This window comes from Stigmatopora argus, chromosome 9 (genome assembly GCF_051989625.1).
Source record: "Stigmatopora argus isolate UIUO_Sarg chromosome 9, RoL_Sarg_1.0, whole genome shotgun sequence".
In the NCBI taxonomy this organism is placed as follows: domain Eukaryota; kingdom Metazoa; phylum Chordata; class Actinopteri; order Syngnathiformes; family Syngnathidae; genus Stigmatopora; species Stigmatopora argus.
The window spans coordinates 9,858,553-9,878,262 of record NC_135395.1 but is presented as its reverse complement, the minus strand read 5'-3'; the positions used below and the strand labels follow the sequence as shown (position 1 = coordinate 9,878,262).

At 44.3% G+C, this 19,710-nt stretch overlaps 1 protein-coding gene across 4 annotated transcripts; it reads right to left on the bottom strand.

Moving 5' to 3' along the window:
- Window positions 1-3,412: 3,412 nt before the first annotated feature.
- On the bottom strand, window positions 3,413-19,407 carry LOC144082702 (storkhead-box protein 2-like). 4 transcript variants are annotated; one of them, XM_077609995.1, is made up of 4 exons: window positions 18,441-19,407; window positions 10,385-10,537; window positions 5,340-7,689; window positions 3,413-5,243 (listed from the first exon to the last, which is right to left on the bottom strand). In XM_077609995.1, exons 1-4 carry the CDS (start codon window positions 18,826-18,828, stop codon window positions 5,039-5,041), a joined length of 3,096 nt encoding a protein of 1,031 aa, XP_077466121.1. In that variant the 5' UTR covers window positions 18,829-19,407; the 3' UTR covers window positions 3,413-5,038. The 4 variants fall into 4 exon arrangements, with proteins under 4 accessions (XP_077466121.1, XP_077466122.1, XP_077466123.1 ...); XM_077609996.1 differs by lacking the exon at window positions 18,441-19,407 and adding an exon at window positions 16,038-17,458; XM_077609997.1 differs by lacking the exon at window positions 18,441-19,407 and adding an exon at window positions 12,460-12,590.
- Window positions 19,408-19,710: the final 303 nt, after the last annotated feature.

Sequence of the window (19,710 nt, the reverse complement as noted above, 5' to 3'; positions counted from 1 at the left end):
CACACAAAGTAACCAAACATCATTATTTTTATTATCTTAAAAAGTAACACAATTCCCATAGGGTATCACGTACACTACAACAATGGTAACACCAGTATACTAACACCAAAGGGACTTTCAGATATTATAGACATTTGATATTTTTTTTAAATCCCTCTTTTTATTGTTTAAATTAGTTGACTAGGCATGACAGATAAACATCATTTACAGGTATGTCACCATTTGAAGCAATGTTATTGTTGAACCTCAAGTTTCAGAACCCACTGCCGATGTTAAGGGAAGACATTTCATAGACTGTCAGTGTAGAAAAGCAATGGAAGGTTGAATTGGATATGACTGATAGAGTAGAAGAAGGAGAAATCCGTACTAGGGACTACAAGTCAGAGCTCAGAAGTGGTCTCGGAAGGCCCCGAATCCGTAACTCAGTGGTTAATCCTAGATTAGTGGTATAATAAAGGCTGATTTTTAGTTTTCTAGAGAGGGCATCTTAGAACACTCGATCGGTATTTTAGAATGGAAACTAGACTGTGTCAAACTGAATGAGTTGAGACCCAAGCATTGCTAGGTGTACGGCTGATACGTGTTCTTTCTGGAGAGGTAGACTCGGAACTGGAGTCCGATGGCAATTAGGCCGTAAGAATGATTGGTCTAGTGCAGGGGTGTCAAAACTGTTTGGGATAGCGAGCCACATTCAAATGAACTAGATCAGACAATTTTCATTTTGGCCCAAAAAGCTAACTTAATGGCCGACATCCAATCTGTTTTGTCTGGGAGTCAAAATGGATTGGACGTCAAGTTGCAGGTTACGTGAATTGGACATCTATTTTTGTCAATAGCAAGCAATGAGTTCATTTTGTGTCACTTCCTAGTCATTTTAGGGTGCGTACAGGTCACTATCTGTGTAATTTAGATAATAACCTACTGGGTTTTGGTGCATTTCCAGTCTGTCACTTTCTGCTGGTTCTGGGGCAATTTAGGGTTCCTTGTGAACTCATTGGCTGCCATTGACGGCGCCATTATGACTGCAGGGGCCCAAAGAGCGAATGAAATAAAATTGGGCTAACTGACAAAATTCTGTTTTTACGGCGCCCGTGCCGAATAGATAAAAGCATTCGATTCTGTACAGTAGGAATGCAAGACAAAGTGCCTGTCCGGCAGAACACTTTTCGTGGGCCGTTTTTCGACCCGCGGTCCACAGTTTTCACACCCCAGGCTAGCATTTTGGGCTGAAGAAGAGACTGCTTTAAGAGAACGCAGAGTAAACGACGACAGCATTTGCTTGAATACTGAATACACAGATTTCCAACCAAAACATATTGCCATGCTCCAAAGACGGGAACCCACATCCAAGTCTGACCGATCTTGAGTTTTGGCCTACTACATCTCCACCAAGCAGGACATATCAGTTTGTCCCGTCACGTACAGGCGAACAACCTTGATCTTCAGCTTGACGAGTAATAAAACCGTTTAGAATAGCGTCTAGTAGTCGTCAAGGAAAATATCTGACCGAATTTCAACTTCTTTCATAGAGTAGTATGTCATTGAGAGCAAAACGTATGAAAAAAGAAGACAAATGTCAGTACTCTGGTACAGAGAAGATAATAAAGCTGTAGTACACCATAAGTTCATTTCAATATATATATATGTATATGTATGTGTATATATATATATATATATATATATATATATATATATATATATATATATATATATATACATATATATGTGTGTATGTATATATGTGTATATATATATATATATATATATATATATATATATATATATATATATATATATATATATATTGGGGTTTGGTGTTCTAGAGAGCTTTAAGTGGAACTTTACAATGTGCATATCCCCAATCTGAGATATTTCCCCGTGCCTCTTTGCAATGGGCTCACGCGCTTATTAGCAGCTACGCACGGACGGATATTCAACCAAGGTAAATAAAAGGTCAGGGAGTCCAGCACTTGGATGTGTACGAGTGTGTAGTATGTACCGTAGCGTGTGTACTGTATGTGCAGACATTCACAGGCCAGAGGCTGATGACGGCGCGATCGTGGAAAGGATGGGCTGCGTTTTTGCCGTTGTGGAGGTAGTTGAAAGGAGCTCGGGGGACGACCACGTCGAGATGGCTGCATAAGGGAGGGATCTCCGACCGGGGACAGACCCCGTAGCACCGCGGGATTTTGCCGTCCGATTCGTTTCAGCCCAGCCTTTAACAGTGTAGCTCGACTGCCACGCAAACAAGTCAACGTGTCCTCCCGCTCGGCCTTGTGTTAAACTTCTTCGATGGGATACGCCGTGTCGTCGGCGTTGGGATGGAGGTGAGTTCGTCGCGAGGAAGCGGCCATTTGAGTACTAGATTTCAACCCTATCGGATTAGAAATATGAGCAAAATGCCTTCAAAGCACGGGTGAGCTTGTCCTAGGAATGGACGGGTTTAAAACTTCTTAAAGTTGATATTTAGGAATGTTTCATTGGCTATGAAAAAATACTGAAATGAAGAAGAATGAAATCGCAAACCTGCTACGTGAGCGACACTTGAATGGATTCGTTTTCGCCAGCCGACCCCAAAATGCAAACGGACATTCAAAATACCAGCACAACTGCTCATTTTTGCATTCAAACCCAGAACTGTGATTTGTTCATACTCTCATGCCGTGTCATGAACTTGCAACTTTGAGCAGGTTATGTTCATGAAAGAAAGAAATACTGGTCATGTCCACTGAATGCCTCCACGATCATTTCAAGTGTGCTGACAGCTTCATTTTCTTAGTTAATTTAGCGCTTAGCATTTTTAGGCCAATAAAAATCAATAGGAATGTCTTTGCTTATTTGACATCATGAAATCACATTCATTTCAATTACAAATCCAAACGAAACACTTGTTTTTGCTCCCTTTTTTTATGGGCTGGTGTCAAAGCTCTAACATTTCAACATACATAGTTGTTTTGCGTTGATCTTTTGGTGACGACAAGGAAACAGGCCAATCAAATGTTTTCGTGGAATAATTTGCGCTAGGTCATTTCCGTCAAATATCGTTCCCATATCAGTCCTAATCTGTTAGTGAGCATTTCTCCTTTTTCAAAATGATCCATCGGACATTTCATATGCAGCCATGGTCCTACAGATGTGCCTTTTTGCAGTTTTTATTGCTGGGGTCTGCCTCAAAACACATCTACTTCATGTAGATTTAATCATGTTAGCGATGGCATTCTATGGAATGTTGTGCTACTCTTCTCAAATGGACGAATTTGCCCGGCAAGAATTGTTTTACAATCCCTTGTACGCCAATCCAGATCATCACAAAAGTCTTCAATGGGTGACGTGGCCATGCAAGAACTGGCGATTTGTTATTACACTGAAAGATGAGGTTGAGGTGATGGCTGTGGACAAATGACAGAAGGGTCTTAGAATCGTGTCAGGGTATGTCTGTGCAATCGGTAAAATGCTAATTGTGTTTGCTGCTCACAATCCAAACCCCTTGGATGGGGTATTGGATCAGTCAGGTGGAGACCCCAACGCGGGCGAGGGGCATGTCGATGAGCTTTCCTGAGACGGTTTCTGAGTGTGTAGAAATTCTTTGGTTATGCAAAGCGATTGTTGCAGCAGCTGTCTGGGTGGCTGATCTCGCTTGATTTTGAAGGTGAACATGCTGCCAATGGAAGTTGTGGGCAGATGTGGTTGCGAGGCCAAGTTAGATGTCTGAAAAAGCCTTAGAAGATGGCTTAGCTTCAAGAAAAGAACATTCAATTCCTAGGCATTCTGGAGACACACCTCAAATTTGATTGTTTGCGGTGTGATACAACTTTTCACTTAAAAGTGGCCTTTTATCGCGGTCAGCCGAGGGCACACATTAGCACTAATCGTGCTGTCCAATCAGCATCTTGATATGAGATACTTGAGAGGTGGGATGGATCATCACCACAAAGGAGATTTTCACAAACAGATTTAGACAGATTTAAGGGAAAAGGCCAAATGTGTGTTGAAATTTTATATTTGTGAGTCAAGCTCAGGAAAACGGAAGCATTGATAAGTCATGTTAGATCATGTTTGCCTTATAAAAAACAGAGAACATCATTGTCCTTGGTGTACCGATATTACTAGTACTTGAATTTTCAGGCCTCTAAAATGACCATCATATTTTTTGGGTGGTTGTACCAAAAGAAAGCTGCACACTTTAGGGAGACTTTAGGGTCAGTGGACATGATCAATGATCGGATTCTAGTTTGGTACCATAAATCAAGCAAAGACATGAAAAGATCGACTTCAAAACCCCCAAATGGAGATTCAAGAAATTTCAACTTCAGCTTTCGAATGTTTTAAAAGTGCCCTCGCTTTGGCCATTGAGGAATCCAACTAACTGTGAAAAACCTCCATACTGATCCCATAGCACAGACTTCCATTGAGGGTGTTGAACCAAGTTCAAGCTTAACGTTACAATCCACGTACTTGAATTAAAAGCACAGGGTACACGTTCTATACTGTAAGTACTCCCAATCTGCCAAACCCCCCTTTTTGATCCATGTTGGCTATATTCAAGCAAAGTGATGAGAAAAAGTGAGTAGTTAGTAGAACCTCAGACCATTGGTTGTGAAATTAAACCATCGGACCGAGACCCCCCTGTGGAGCAGCTGGAATGGGAGTAGGATTTCTATGACCTGAGATTCAATATTACTGGTACACAACCATGTCCCGCACGTCACGCACCCAGCAACTCACGCAACCGAAAACACGCGCTCACGCAAAGTCGAACCCACGCAAGTGAAAGAACACAACAGCGGTGTGTAAACACAAGGCGATGAAATGACATGGTTAGTCTGCCCGGCGAAATGGTGTATGCCCGTTTGTGGGGTGGGTATGAAAGAGTAGTCTTCATGGTAGTCTAAATTCCTTTTGTTTGTACGTATTCTCAGCTATGGTTCCACAGTGGTCACGTGGCGGCACCACCAATCGGTTCAGTCAATGTGACAGTCGGCGCGTTTAACAGTCCATTGGGTCGGACGGACTTCCTCTGGTCCTTCATCGCGGGCCTCTAGACGCTGGTGATTGATGCAAGGCAGGTGTTAGGCTTTTGGAGTTTCTCCGGTTGGCTGCCAGCTGGTTCTGGGATGGCGCGGAATGAGAAGGGGGGACCGTTGCTATTCGCAATACCGAGGTGGCCGGGACTCAGGGCCAAATTCTGTCGACGATTACTCTCCACGATGGACGAGGTGTTGGACGCCAGACTCTCTCTTGTTCTGCAAACAGAAAAAGTCTCAGAAAGTGTGCACGGATCAAAAACCCTTTGGACTCGAATAACAGATATGGCCACGTGTCAAACGCTGTTTTTTTACCTGGGTGAGTTGAAACCACTATCAACAGTGACGGAGCTGGAGTCCATACTGTCGAGTCTTGCAGAATGTGCCGACTGCTGAATCTGACCAGGTTCTGGAAGGTTCTCTTTCGATCCCGGGAAAGTGAGGGTTCTTTCAAACCTCCTCTGTAGATCCCGTTCCTTCTCTCTCTCCAACAGCCACTGCATGGTGCCTGCTCCACCTCCTCCCATCCCGACGACACCTCCTCCACTTTTGCCATCCTCCCCCGTACTCTTGGTCCCTCCCTCCTCGAGTTCTTCGTCATCCGAAACGTTGTAATAGTCAAAGGAAGCCTCGGCGGCGCCGGTCGTGGGTTCGATCCCCTGCATGGGAGCAGAGGGAGCGGCGACCAGAGGTTTGGGAGCGTCAAAGGCCTCCTGGGAATCAAGTGCATCGCAGGATGAAGACAGGGCGGAGGAGGCCAGGACTGGGGTTTTCCTCAGAGAATTGTATCCCGGCAAAGGAAGGCTAGGAGGTGGTTTGAAAAGGGTATCTTTGCTAAAGATCTCCTTCCGTTTTTCTTGACCGCAGGAGGCACGCGCATTGGAAACGGGGGGATCTGGCATGGAGAGAGGTATTGGAGGCAGGCTGCCCCCTTTAGGTCCCACTTTTGAAAAGTCCTCCTTCAACTCTTGAGGATGTGGCGTTTGTCTTTCTGCTTGCCTGTCGGCGCAACCCAATTTCAACCCATCTTGGCTACTTTTGCCAAGAGTTCCCAGTGGGCTCGGGGCCGCCAGGATGGCCTCGGAAGAACCGGAGCACTGGAAGTAGCCGTCGGGAGGGACAGAATTGTGCTGTGGCTTGGGCGAGTAGGCCGGCAGACTGTCCCGGCTCTTGCATTTCTCTAAACTCCTGCCCCCGTCCAACACCAGCGATTCCCCGGGCATCTTAGCCAATGGGGGAGTGGCGTGCGGGTAGTGGCAAGAGCCCTGGTTGGCTCGTAACGTGCCGTCGTCGGTGTAGTAGCGACTTCGCTCGTCGTAGTAACTCGGGGGTCCTATCAAGCCGGCTCCCAGAGGTCCTTTGGAGTTTTCCATGGATCTGGAACGTTCCTTGGCTTTGTCGCTGCGTTCATTCCTAGACTTCCTCTCCTGGGTGTGCGAGTGGGAACGGTGGACTTTGGAGTGGTGCGACGAGGGGCCGTGACACGGCTCCGGGAAAGGCATTTCTGTCCGTCGTTTGGCCAGCTCTCCGGACACGTCCCATTCCGGGGTGACCGGGAGGTGGGACGAGTCAAGGATGTTGGGGTTGCTGTGTGCCAGGTGGAGGCGAGTCCGTTGGCGCTCCATGGCCAGGGCGTGTTCTCTCGGCGATCGAGCGAGCGACGAGGAGTACGCTCGGTAGTCCCTGTCGCCCAGTTCCAAATGGGAACTCTCGCCCTGCTCGCCCCGGGACGCCCTCGTCTTACTGTGCGAACGGCTGAGCTTGGTCTGAGAGGGCTTCCTGTGCCTGCCCCCGCTTCTCCTACTCCTGGAGCTGTGGTTGGCCGACGACGCTTTACTCCTTTGCGCCCGCTCCTCTTCCAGGCGCTTCATGACCGCCGTGTGCCGGGCAAGGTTCTCCACCGTGAGATCGGGGTTAATCCTGCGAATGATCTCCATCTCTACGTGACGCGGGAGCTGGCTGGGCACCTCCTCGTCACGAAGAGGCCACTCCTCGGGGGGGAACTGCGCCGAGAAGGTGGCCAGCTGCTTGGTCTTGTCTTTCTTAAAGCTGAGACGAAACAGCTTCAAGCCAAACTTGCGGCTCGCCGTCCCGCTTCCCGCCTGCTTTTCCAGCTCGCCAGTTCCTCCACCTCCTCCTCCGCGATGTTTTGTGAGCGTGTCCGTCTTGAAGGGGAACCCGAGGGTGCTGCGGCTCTTTTCGGTGGTACCGGCCGCCGGCTGGGGAGGCGACTGCGGCGAGTGCGGGGACGAATAGGCCTCCCGGTGGTCTTTGGGGGATCGGATCTGCAGGGTAGTGTGGTGACTGGGGGGGTCGTCTCCGCGGTAGGTGTTGTTAAAAAAGGAATCCACGCCTCCGCCACCCACGCTGTGGTTCTGGTTGGATTTCGGGTGACTTCGATCTCTCACCCCGCCAGAAGTCGATGGCGTGATGGTGCCGGAAAGAGGAGACGTGCACTGGGTCTGCTGATTCTGATGTTGGTGGCGGTCAGCGGCTCGCTCGTCCAAGTGGTACCACTTGGAGCCCGTTCGGATTAGGCTCGGAGTGATGAAGTAGGTTTGAGGAGTAACGATAAAATATCCGTCGGGTGTTGGGAATATCTTGCGTTCACGGACTAGCATGTTTAAGGTGTGGTGCAGGACCTCCTCTGTGGGTGTGGGAACACCTGAAAAACAGTTGGGAACCAGACTCAGTTGTGCCGCCAAACAAGGTTTAAACGGGGAAACAGGGCATACATTCTTCATTGAGAGCACAAAATATAGCACAATTGTGACATTAATTAACACAGTATGTCCTTCCAAAGTTGATGAAAGGCTCGGATGAGAAAAGTGGTCTGGGGGACCGCCAAGAGGCCCACAGCAACACTGAATGAGCTGCAGGAATTTTCTGGCAACGACTGGCTATTGAGTGCATGTCACAGCCATCTCGTGTAGTTGTCTCTGAGCTATGGTGTAAAATGGCAAAACGGAAGTGTTATCTTCCTTTAAAAAAAACATGACAGCTTGAAAAGACATTTGAAGAAAAACCTTGAAATTTCCCAAATGGAGGATCACCCAACAAAACTGAAAAAAATATTCATTTATATTGATTTGAACTTTTAAGCGTATCATTTAAAAAAGGACGGGTCGCACGCAAATTTAACTTTTTTTAAAGCTTTTACTCAAGATCTATGGTCAGTCCTTGATTATAAACAGCGTCTTTAGATGAAGCCTACTATCTGTACTGCATATTCTCCACGAGGGGTGCTGGAGCTTAGCAGAGCCAAGTATGTGTAAGACGTGGGGAATACACCAATCATAGGGTGCAACCAAAAAACATTGAATAAGTCATGCACCAATATATGTTAGCCCATGCTGTCCCTACAGTAGGGGTCAAGTCCCAAACCCGTGTCCCCCTCTATTCTACTTCTTTGTCTCTTGCTCCATCTCGCTAAATCAGTCTGGTATTACTGGCACTTACATCACAGCGGCTTCTTGGCCCAAGCAGGGTGATGCAACTTGATGCACATAGATAATCTAATATGCAAGTGGTATGCAAGTGGCTGCGTGATCGGTCCTACTTAACCTAAACACAATAAAACACAAGTCACTTGGGCTCGGCCGTTTAAACCGACATAAGTTGAAAGCTTTGATGAAGTTGTCTCTCTTTGTCTGACTGCATTCAGATCTGCATGCCATAAAGCCATTGATTGGATGCCTTTCCTCCTCAATGTCCCTGAGATGAGTAGGCATGCATGGAGGAAACATGAAGTGGGTAGATACTTATATAATAAAGCTCAGTGGAACGTCACATTGTCACCGATTACAAATTTGCTCATTTCCAAATTCCGCATTTGATTAAAAAAAGAGCAATTGGAATCAAATCACAAACCACATCAACCAGATCACAGACGCATTGTGGCTTATATAATGGGGAAAAAATCTCTTGGAGTTTGCCTTTAAATATCACGTAAATGGTAAATATCATGTTTTGATATGGTAAAATCCCTCTGTTTGAGAATGTCTAAAACAGTGCTTCTCAATTATTTTCTGTTGCGTACCCTCGCCCAGGAAATTGAAACGTTTTGCCAAGTATACTATTATTTTAAATAAAATTCCAAGTACACCTCTGCATAACCCTGAACGAACTCTGACCGCGAGCACGCTACCGCTATCCACCCAAAGGGGGCCGTCACACTATTTGAGAATCACTGGTCTAAATAACAATTAAATAGGATCAAATGACATTTGCCAGTCAGCCGTGTGTCTGTGTGCCTTTTTGTGTTGCCTTTCATTACGTCATGCAAATGCAGTTGCTTTGGCGACATGATGCAAGTTCACTAACGAGGGAAACCCGGCGCCAACTGATGCGCATGCAAACACGGTATGTAATTGTGTGTCTGTGCTATTGTTTCAGTCTGTGGGCATATTTGTGAATGCGTACAGTGAGATTCGCCTTTGAACAAGCGTAAAATGGTTGCTTCAGCTCGATTTAGCTTTCCAGATTCAACGAACACGATAAATTCTATCAATTACATAAACATATGTATTGATTCAGTACCGTATTTTCACGACTATAAGGCACACTTAAGTCTTAAATTTTCTCCAAAATAGACAGGGCGCCTTATAATCCGATGCGCTTTATATATGGACCAATACTAAAATTGTTATCACGATAAAATAAAATAAATCAGTCGATAGGGTACACCATCTTCTACAGCTTTCACAACTACGGAAAGCAGCCCCCGACTCTACTATTTTCCACGTAGAAAAAGTACTGCGCAGTGACTGCTGGGATATATAGTTCTTTTGTCAATACATCCAGTATGACGGCGAGCACACTAATTTGGTGCTCATCGTCATTCAACATGAGTTATTATGCTATTGCTGTGTCACGAAAATACTAATACTTTAACCTCGGAGAAAATAAAAAAAAACTTGTTTAATCATGTTGGGAGTGAATGGAGTTGTCAGAAAGCTGATTTGTAATCTATTAATAAAGTTTGGCTGACTGTTTTGTTGACATTCCCTTTAGCGCAGCATCTAGTGGGTGCGCCTTTAAATGCGATGCATCTTGTGTGTGTGTCAAATACAGAAATAGCACTCGTTACTGACACTACGCCTTTAAATGCGAAGCGCCATATAGTAGTGAAAATACGGAAGTTTTTTCGTATTTTTAAAGGGGCATAGTTTAGTAAGACTGAGGGTACAAATGGATTAGTGTGGTCACTAGGATTTAACCTCCAAGATATATCGTGATACTTCAAGAATTTGACTTTGAAATGATGATATTTTGGACAATATTATATTTCTGATTCAGATTAAAACAAATTGACATTGCTAATTAAGTGTCGAGAAATTGGATCATCATCATTTTCCTACCTGGAAAACATGTTTGTAGGTGTTCCGTTAGAGCCTCGTGGGTGACAGGCTTATGTGCAGAGTTCATAGCAGAGATAGCCAATACCAATACTTCTCCCAGAGGAATGAACTGGGATTGGCTGATAGGGGACATACTGATGGGAGACACATCACCTGTGAACAGAGAAAACATTATGATGAATATAGGCAATTACTACTTCTAAAGTGTCTATATACACAAGGACCGGTTGATGATTAAGTCCAAGTTAACAATTGTCTCTTACTCTGTCAGGGAAACCGGCTTGCTAACTAGAAACAAACAAATTCAGATGACTATGTTGAAATGACCAAATCAAGAAAAAAAAATGGCTTCACATAAGCAGGTCTCAGCTAAAAACACCAATATGAAATGCTCAATGCCTGCATGTAAATTGAGACGCTGTCAGACATTTTAAGGCATAGTTAAAGAGGCTACTGCTACTGACCAACACCCCACAGCTGCCATACGGTGACAGCTGCCATGCTCCATCATTACATGTCCTGAGAGTGGCATGAATCATAACCTATATTTAGTCATTAAATGGTGCACAAGGTCTTCTTTTTCTTCAAAAAATTAAAAGCGTCCTTCCGCATCTCAGGTTTGATGAAATCTGCAGAATTGATGCTTGTGATTGAGCATAAATGTTAAATATCAGCATAATCAGGTAAGGAGTTAGAGTAATAGGACTGCTTGAACTTTTGACAAATTTTAAATGTTCATATCTCAGCCACCCCTCGTCTTAGCAATTTTAGTGTATTTCAACTAGAAAAAATGCCTATGTGACCTATCTCAATGTTTCGGGGTGTAAATTTTGTGTGACGTGACCTTCCGTCTTCACTTTTTTTCCTTTTGGCAGCGACACAAGCTACTTCCTGCAATCACAGCATCACCACGGACGCAATTTTGATGTCGTGACCACACTCTTGATGACCACAAGTCCAAATGTTTGCCGTTTAGAACAAGGCCATGACTCAGCAGTGAAACGAGGGAAAAAAATCACAACACTTTACCAGTCTGAACTGGAGTAAGACAACACAATCAAGCATGAACACTGAACGAAGATCCCCAAATACTTTTGTACGTTACTCCACCAACAAGAAAGTAGTAACATTTAGCCATGCAACAAAGCACCTAAACACAAACACAACATGACAAGTGTAAAGAATAATGCTTCTAAATAGTTAGTTAATAGTAACTAGAGCCAGCAGTTTGCTAGTACAAATACCAAAGGTTGGAAACTCCAGACCCTTTCGCTTTACTGACTGAATATAGGGCGAATTGTTTTAAAACGGAAGGCAATGATCCCGTCTAAGTACCATCGACGACGTTACCGTCTAATCCGTGCGATCTGGGATAGGATGGCAGCGGACGTTTGCCGCCAACGTACCTCGTCCCAAAGGATTGGACTTCAATCACAGCGAGTGGCAGTGAATGACTTCAAATCCACTGCAGATAAAGAAGAGCCTTTTTTGGCGTAGTAGCCGTTAGCTGGCAGCCCTGCGTTCTCCATTTTTACTACGATGCCCCCCCCCCCAAAAAAAAAATTGTCAGAGACCAAGCGAAAGAACCCGCTTGTCGGAAAATGGAGGTTATTAGAGAAAATAAGACATGCGGGGAGTTGTAATGAGAGCGATGCTGTCTAGTGAAAACCAGGGCAATTCTGTGAGTCAAAGTAGTGAGGATAAAGAACGCTAAAAGCAGGATGGGGGCGCATTGATCGTCCATGTCTCTCTCACTGCAGTGGTAGTAAACAATCAGCCGGCCTCCTTTGTCCACAGCACTAAACCACACCCCCTCCTTTTGTCATGCTCTCCCTCCCTCCACCTCTCTCCATTCATTTATATCATTCCCCATCTTGCAATTTGTCCTACTTTTTCCGCCAACATGTAACTGGCGTCTGTCGGCCCGTCTATCCTTCCCATTTTCCTTCCTCCGTCTTACTCGCTGTGCACAGCTGTGATGCTAAGCTATGTTCCCCATGCTAACTCGCCGTTGCTAAGATGCTGGCTAAAAAAAAAGACATACATTGCCATGAAACCAGGAGACGGCCACATACCTCGGTTAATCGCTATCCACCCGACGCTTTAAAATCAGTTACCTCTGATGGTACTACAGCTCTCACACACACATACACACACACACTCACACACAAACACACACTGCCTCATGCCCCTGTCACACGGGCAAATACACACCGCTACTCCCCCGCCCCTAGCAAACACAGGCTTGTTACATCCTCCACTGTTCTCACTGGTCCCCTCCCCTATTTTCCCACACACATAAATGAGCACTCAGTCAAGTGCTACCCACAATCCACCGCGCCACACAAAGACAAGGGGGTGTGACCAATCACACACTGCCCCAGTCTGCAACTCCCCCCCCCCCCCCCCCCCCCTTTCAATGTGTAATGCTCACTGACATACAAGCTAGTGGGCGGGCTGCTGAGAAGGTTGCCATGACAATGCATCCCAAGTTGCTCTTTCTTGCCATCCATCGCTCATACGTTCACACACGCACGCATGCAGGCGTACACGCACATGAAGTATTTTCCGTTTTTAGAACTCGCAAAAGCGATGTGGAGCGAGCAAAAGCTGGGTAAAAGCCAGTGTTGCAGTACTGCAGCTGGGTTCTGGTGTGACCCAATTTGAAGCACTATGCCTACTGGATGTCGGTGTCCTACATACAAATACACCAAATTTTGGTGGGGCTTGGAAACAGTTGCATAATAAATAGTTCATTTATAAATATTAATAACGTGGCTCCTCGCTCTCAAGGCTGCTCTGTTATTTGGTGTAAGGAGTGAAAAAAATGCTGATTGCATATTTTAAAAAAGTGCATTACAGATAAGAATTCATATTATTTTGAATTAGATCAACACGAACAAGCAGGATTGGTATCTCGGAAGCGAACTGGTTTCGGTCCAATGGATCTGGTTCTACTTTGTTTTGGATATTTAGTTTCTTGTTTGGTCTGAGGTTGGTTTTGGTTTTAATGGTAGTTGGCTATTGTGTATTAAGTGAGGTGTTATTTACTTTAGATTATGCGTTAGATTGGATTTTTCCTCCATAAACTTGATTCCATACCATGTAAATCGACAGCACCACTAGGAAAAAAAAGAAAAAAAATGGTCTCCCGTCCCAAAAAACCAAGCAAACCAAACTAAATACAATTAAAATCTCCATGTTTGTGTCTTCTTGTCAATCCTTATCCATTTTTATACAACTATATTATGATACACTGATGTGTTAGCAATACACTTCCAGTTGCACTCTCTAAAAACTATTACCAAAAGTCTTAGTTCTGGAATACATTTGAGTTAGAGTTTAATTTATTTAATAAGGGGCAGCACATATTAATGAAAATATTTATATTTATGTACACATAAATGTAATTAAGGAAGATTGTAGACGAGGGCTAATTTGCATCTTTAGTCCCTTGTGTAGGTTGAAGATAGACGATGACACATATTAAACACACACAGACAGCCCAGTTTTAAACAGATCGCAAATTTGTTTTTGGCTTGGAGATGATTGGCCAAGAGGTCCAGAGACGGGATTTGAGATATGCTCATTGGTATTAGGTTCCAGGTATGAAGAAAGAAGGTGCTTTGGCTAATTTAGCACTCTGACGGGAACTACACAGTCACCTCTAGAGCCAGCCTGTGTTAATGTGTTGGATTTTTTGGGGTACAAAGCTTGGTGTTGGAAGATTTTGTGTAAACTAAGGTAGCATCTGCATATTTAACCGTATTTTCCCAGTTCAGGCGTTTGTGTTTAAAAAAAAAAAATCTGATAGTGGTGGTGCGTTTTTGGCTTTCTGTCCGATACTTTCAAAACTTGCTTATGAATAGTTTCCATTTACTCTGAGCAATCTGAGTACATAAAAAAAGTATTCATTGTGCTCATTTGTGAAGCATGAAGATGGTATCTCAGTTGCAACAAAGCTTTAGTATTGAATAGTTGTGAAAAGAATGGAGTTATTTGGAAATGTGTGGGTAAACGGAAGGAAAAGTCAGAGCACACTATGGAGCTTATCTGCCCTTGTTTGTCACTGGACAATACATGCTATTGTTACATGCTTAAGACGGAGCATACGTGCACAATTCAGCTGTTTACTACTCACAATCCAGATAACCAAGCTAAAGTGCGATGGCGTTAGATTTTTGAGTCAATATTATTGAACTATTAGCAGTTATCATCAAGTTGTGGACTCATAAAATAGGACAAGTTTGCAGATTAGTCCGAAACTGTTCAAATATAGGATTTGATGGAGTGAATGTATGTAAATTTGGAGGGACTTAAAGCTAACAATCGAAGTTCCCCTGCAGTGCGCTGCTAGTCTTCATTCAAAGTCTTGACAATTCAGCCATTCATGGGTAACTATGAGACTAATAAAGGCTCTGTGAGCATGCTTATGAATGCTTGGGAATACATTCAAATGATAATAGTGCATACCAGACTGAAACACAATGGCCGCCCCATCGCTCAAACCTACCAACATTGTATTATTAGTTGACCCAAATGAAGATACGGCTATTGTTCTCACTTATTTAAACACCACATATAAAACCTATAACATTGATTTGATTTCAAGTCATTTAATTGATAGAATTAAGGGTGAGATTGAAGTGTGCGCTTTAAGGGACCCTTGTGAAGTAAAAAAAAATCTATATATATATATTTTTTAGTTTCATTTTATTTGGATCTTTATATGTAGCATTTCTTTCTTTTATAAAGCTAGTTTGGGTTCTGGCACAAACGATATCACGTGATATCTGCAGCTTTATCGTTTCCAATTATCAATTTGCACACATTGCAAGCCTTCCTTACACTGTTTCCACTTTTCACATTAAAATGGCTTCCATATCTCTATCTTACAACAACTACGGGAATACCTGAGTATCTTTTACTTTTGTGACATCTCTATAATGTAAACATTGGTTTGATTCTTAAAAACTGTAGAAACAACAACAAAAAAGGGCCTTCGATGACCAGATAATCACGTAATTTGCAAATACAAGTGATCACGACATCCGGCAAATGGAACCAACCACATCACTGTAACGCATCAGAGGAGTTGGATTGTATCCATGGCAACAATTACCATCAGGGATGGAGGGCTAAAGTGTTCTCTTAAAGTTCCTGGTATCGGAGTGATGATTCATTTTGAATAGCAACTTAAGAGCTAATCAGGAATAATGACCATCCATAACTCTCTAGAATTTCTGTCAAGCCAAATCAGACTCTCCACAGCTGTCAAACGTCAAAAAACATATTTTGTAGTGGGCAATAATAATTTTCAGATATCAGCAAACCAACTATGACTAACGTTCTGGTTTTGTGGACATGGTAGCAAACACACAACTGATTAGAATGCACAGGCTTTTTTGTAGAGGAAGTGAGTGCGCTATTTAAACTTCAAAATAATTGAACGTGGCGACGTGCAAAATGCAAAACTGATTTAGAACATGCCATTGCGTTTCGAAATGAATCGTCAAGGTGTGTGAAAATGGTGGGCCAAAAGCTAAATTTATTTTTTCACGGAAATGGCTGAAAACAAAAAACATTGCTTGATTTTTCTTGAATTTTTTGCAGTTTTGACAGCTCTGACTTAGCGGTAACTTGTGCACAGTACCTGCGTGAATGTAAGCAGGTGGACTCTGACACACATAGTGTGCAGGATAGTGGTTCTTCTTTCTGTGTTTGCGGATTCTGTAGTCCTTCTCGCTGTGAGAACGTCGACTCCTGTGAGGCTCGGCGCAAGTCGCCGTCGACAGCAAGCGTTCGGACATTTCCGAGCTGGGCCATGCCCGCCTCAGTGTGCTGCTTTGGCTCTTCTTCATCTTCAGCACCCAAAAAACGGGTGGACCAGGTGGAGTCAAAACAACCGAGATGAATCTTGGGGCCAGGTGAAAGACTCGAAGCTACCCGTCTGCGGGTTATCACGTGAATTCCATTCTCCAGAACTCGTACTTCAAGTCATTTATTGAAAATCAAACCAGCACCCCCCAAAAAAACCCAAAAAATACATTCATGGTCATGTCGCCCAAACGAATCATCAGATTTGATTTTGAAAGGAATGCTGCAATGAGCACGATCCCAGTCTTGGCGCTTCTTCCAGGTCACAATAAAAAAAATGTAAGCTCTCAAAGCAGATTTATTAGGTAGCCAAATTTTTCTCCTGGCAAAAATAATGCATAGGGGAGGAGAGTCTGCTTTAGATTTAGGTAATCTGGTCCAAAACTGTAAGGAGAACTCTAAAGGCAATGCTGGAGTGGGTCAAATCAAATCCTATGGTAAGGAGAGCTGTTGTATCACAAAAACACCCTGCCGAAGGAGGAAAGGCGGGAGGGCGCGTTAATACAAAAGAAAGCAAGTGGAGGGAGGATGGCAAACCCCAAAAAACATCCACGGGAAAAACGATATGCTCCTCTCTTCAACAGCGATCCATCCACGTCGCTCCAGGAAACCATCATCGACGAATCGGGTAAAGAATGCTCTCCTACGAGACATTTTGAACGTAGGCTGGCGGACGTCTTGTAAACAACAAGCCAAAAAAATCCGTAGAATAACGTGAAAATGTAAAGAGGGGTTAAATCGCCAACAGGGTGAAAACTGTCTCCACTTCTCTTTGTCTTCTTCCCTTCACCTCGCGCTTCAGTTTTCTCCCGCTTGCTCTCTCTTCTGCTTGTGTTCGGTGTTGCGGGAGAGGAGGGGCAGCGGGGGGGGGGGTCGTATTGTGGTGAGCCCACCCCTTTATTTTCCCCACTGCACAAACTGGGAGCTGCTGGCCATTCATAGAAAACGCACACACGCGCGAAGGCTGAATTGATGAGTCCGAACATGCGAGTCAGCGTGTCTGAAGTCTTATTGGGTGGAATCCATAGTTCCGGAAGCGAGCCAGCCAATCAGCTCAAGGCTCTTGGTGTGACTTTGAGTTACCCGCACATTGACCAAATGCTGCAACCCACACAGCAACACAGGCAATAGGCTGGTTTTGCCCCTTGTCATAATGGTGCGTGGGGCCGTACTGTTTTGGCTTTTACGTGATGACGGCAGACATTTTTCGGTCAATCGGTCACAGTTTTACGCTACACGTATGGGACTGACATTTTTATTTTTTTTTGGAATGTAGGTTATGATAAGCGGGATGATGCAGAACGGAAGGAATATGGAGTAATGACCAGATAAATGTGGCCTTGTTTGACAAAGTACCAAAACCTCCTGCATTATTGCAATAGCAACCTGGAGAGGGCAGTAAAAGTCTTCGTTTTTTGAAGGAAGCTGAACCTGAGATGCTTAATGTCAGCACTAAAATTCGTCTTCCGAGTAGCGAGCTCAGATGACGGTCTTGTCCATTCCACCCATCCATTTTTTATGAAGCTTGATAAGGTTGCGGTTGGGCTGAAGCCAATCGCAAGTGACTATGGATGGAGGGCATATTTCATTTGGGCCTGGATTGTACAATTAGGAAAAATAGTATGACAGCTGATCAAATTAAATACTGTATAGATATTTTCAATTTGTACCTTTGTGGCTGGCAAAACATGATAAGGTATTAATCAAGATACAATCTTATCAACTCACAGTGCTACATAACGTAAAAATTGATAGGAAAACTATGGCTAATACGATTTAAAAAATAGTATCAGCCACAGTTTTAGTTTTTTTAAATTAGTTTGGCTACAGGAAACTATGAGGACTGAATTGGGAAACATTGACCTAACACTCAAGAACAGCTAAGAACAACACATCGGTACACTACAGTCACCTTGTAAAAACCCTGACCCAAATCCTATTGAACATACCAGTATGCAGAAGGAGCCAGAACAATTCACCAATGGAGCAAATGACCTGTCGACAGGTACACAAGTCTTGTTCAGCAAAATTGTTCATTTTCAGCGATAGAATGAAAACAGAAACGTAAATTAGGGTACACAAAATATGGGCAGATGCTCTAATGGGGGTCCAATTGGCAATCACAAAAGTAATGTGAGAGTGACATTTTTTTCTGGTAATGTGGCATGAGAGGACTTACCCAGGTATTTGATGGTGAATCCTCTGGGTGGGTTGAGCGACCTCCGCATCCATCCCTCCCTCAGGACCTCCAGGTGATCCTCCTTCCCCTGGATAAGCAGCACATGCTCGTCTATCCATCCGAGGAAGAAGGTATCAGACACGGCCTCGGTAATCCGTTGATTCCATACGTGATGCTGAGCGTTTTCCGCTTTGAAATCGGCAAATATCTCATAGCCGGTGTGATGTCTCGGCAACTGGTCGCTCTCCGACACCCCGGGCGTCCCAGTCGTACCGGGCGCCCCGGTCGCCCCAGTCACCCCGATCGTCCCGGCCGCCGCCTCCCCAGCCCCGACCCTGGACAGCACGATGGCCAGAGAGTGGGGTGCGATCTGCAGGAAAGACTCCATGGTCGCCTAGCTGGCTACCCGATTCGGCGTTCGCATTTCATTCACCCTCTTCTCGACCAAGTCCATATTAGCCAGCAGCAACCGCAACCACAAGTCCATTAGTAGCATCCAGCTAGCTAGCAAGCTAACCCCCGTTCCCTCCCCTTGTTACACATTCACGTCTCCCGACGGGTTTTTGCTACGATTTACCGAGGGGAATATTAACACGAGACTGACACGCAACACTGTCCGGCAAAAGAAAGAGATGTCATTCGTGTTTTGGAAAAAAAATAACATGGTCGTCCCTTTGGAATACAGCTAGCCTGATGCTAGCATATCATGATTTCACCCAGGCAACAGATGCGGCGGCGGCGGCGACTCCCCCGCCCTCTCTTCTCGTCGCCAGGCAGCATCAAGTCCGGTTGGACGCCGGTTCCTTTTCGGCAGCATTCACAGCGCAGGTGATAAGGCTTCTCCGCGTGAAGGGTTCGAATCCGCGCGATGCTCAAAAGCGTGTGTGGGCGAGTACACGGTGAAGGTGCGGACCCGCCTCAGCCAGGTACGGACAGGCATTGCGAGAAGGTTGCGTCAAGAGGATGTTGACAGGAATGACCACCTTTCCCCCGGTCGTACTTTCAAAATAAGACAGTAAAAGCGATTAATTCGATATCGACGTCTGGAACTAGCTATACTTTATTTCAATACCTATTAAACACCATGTTTTCGCAACGACAACCTCAGACGTCAAAATATGACTTCTTAAAAAAAAATCCATAATTTTAGGAAATCATTCCACTGAAATTATTTAATGTACATTAAATAATTTCAGTGGAATGATTTCCTAAAATTATGTTTTTTTTAAAAAGAAGTCATGACTGAAATTATTTAATGTACATATACTAA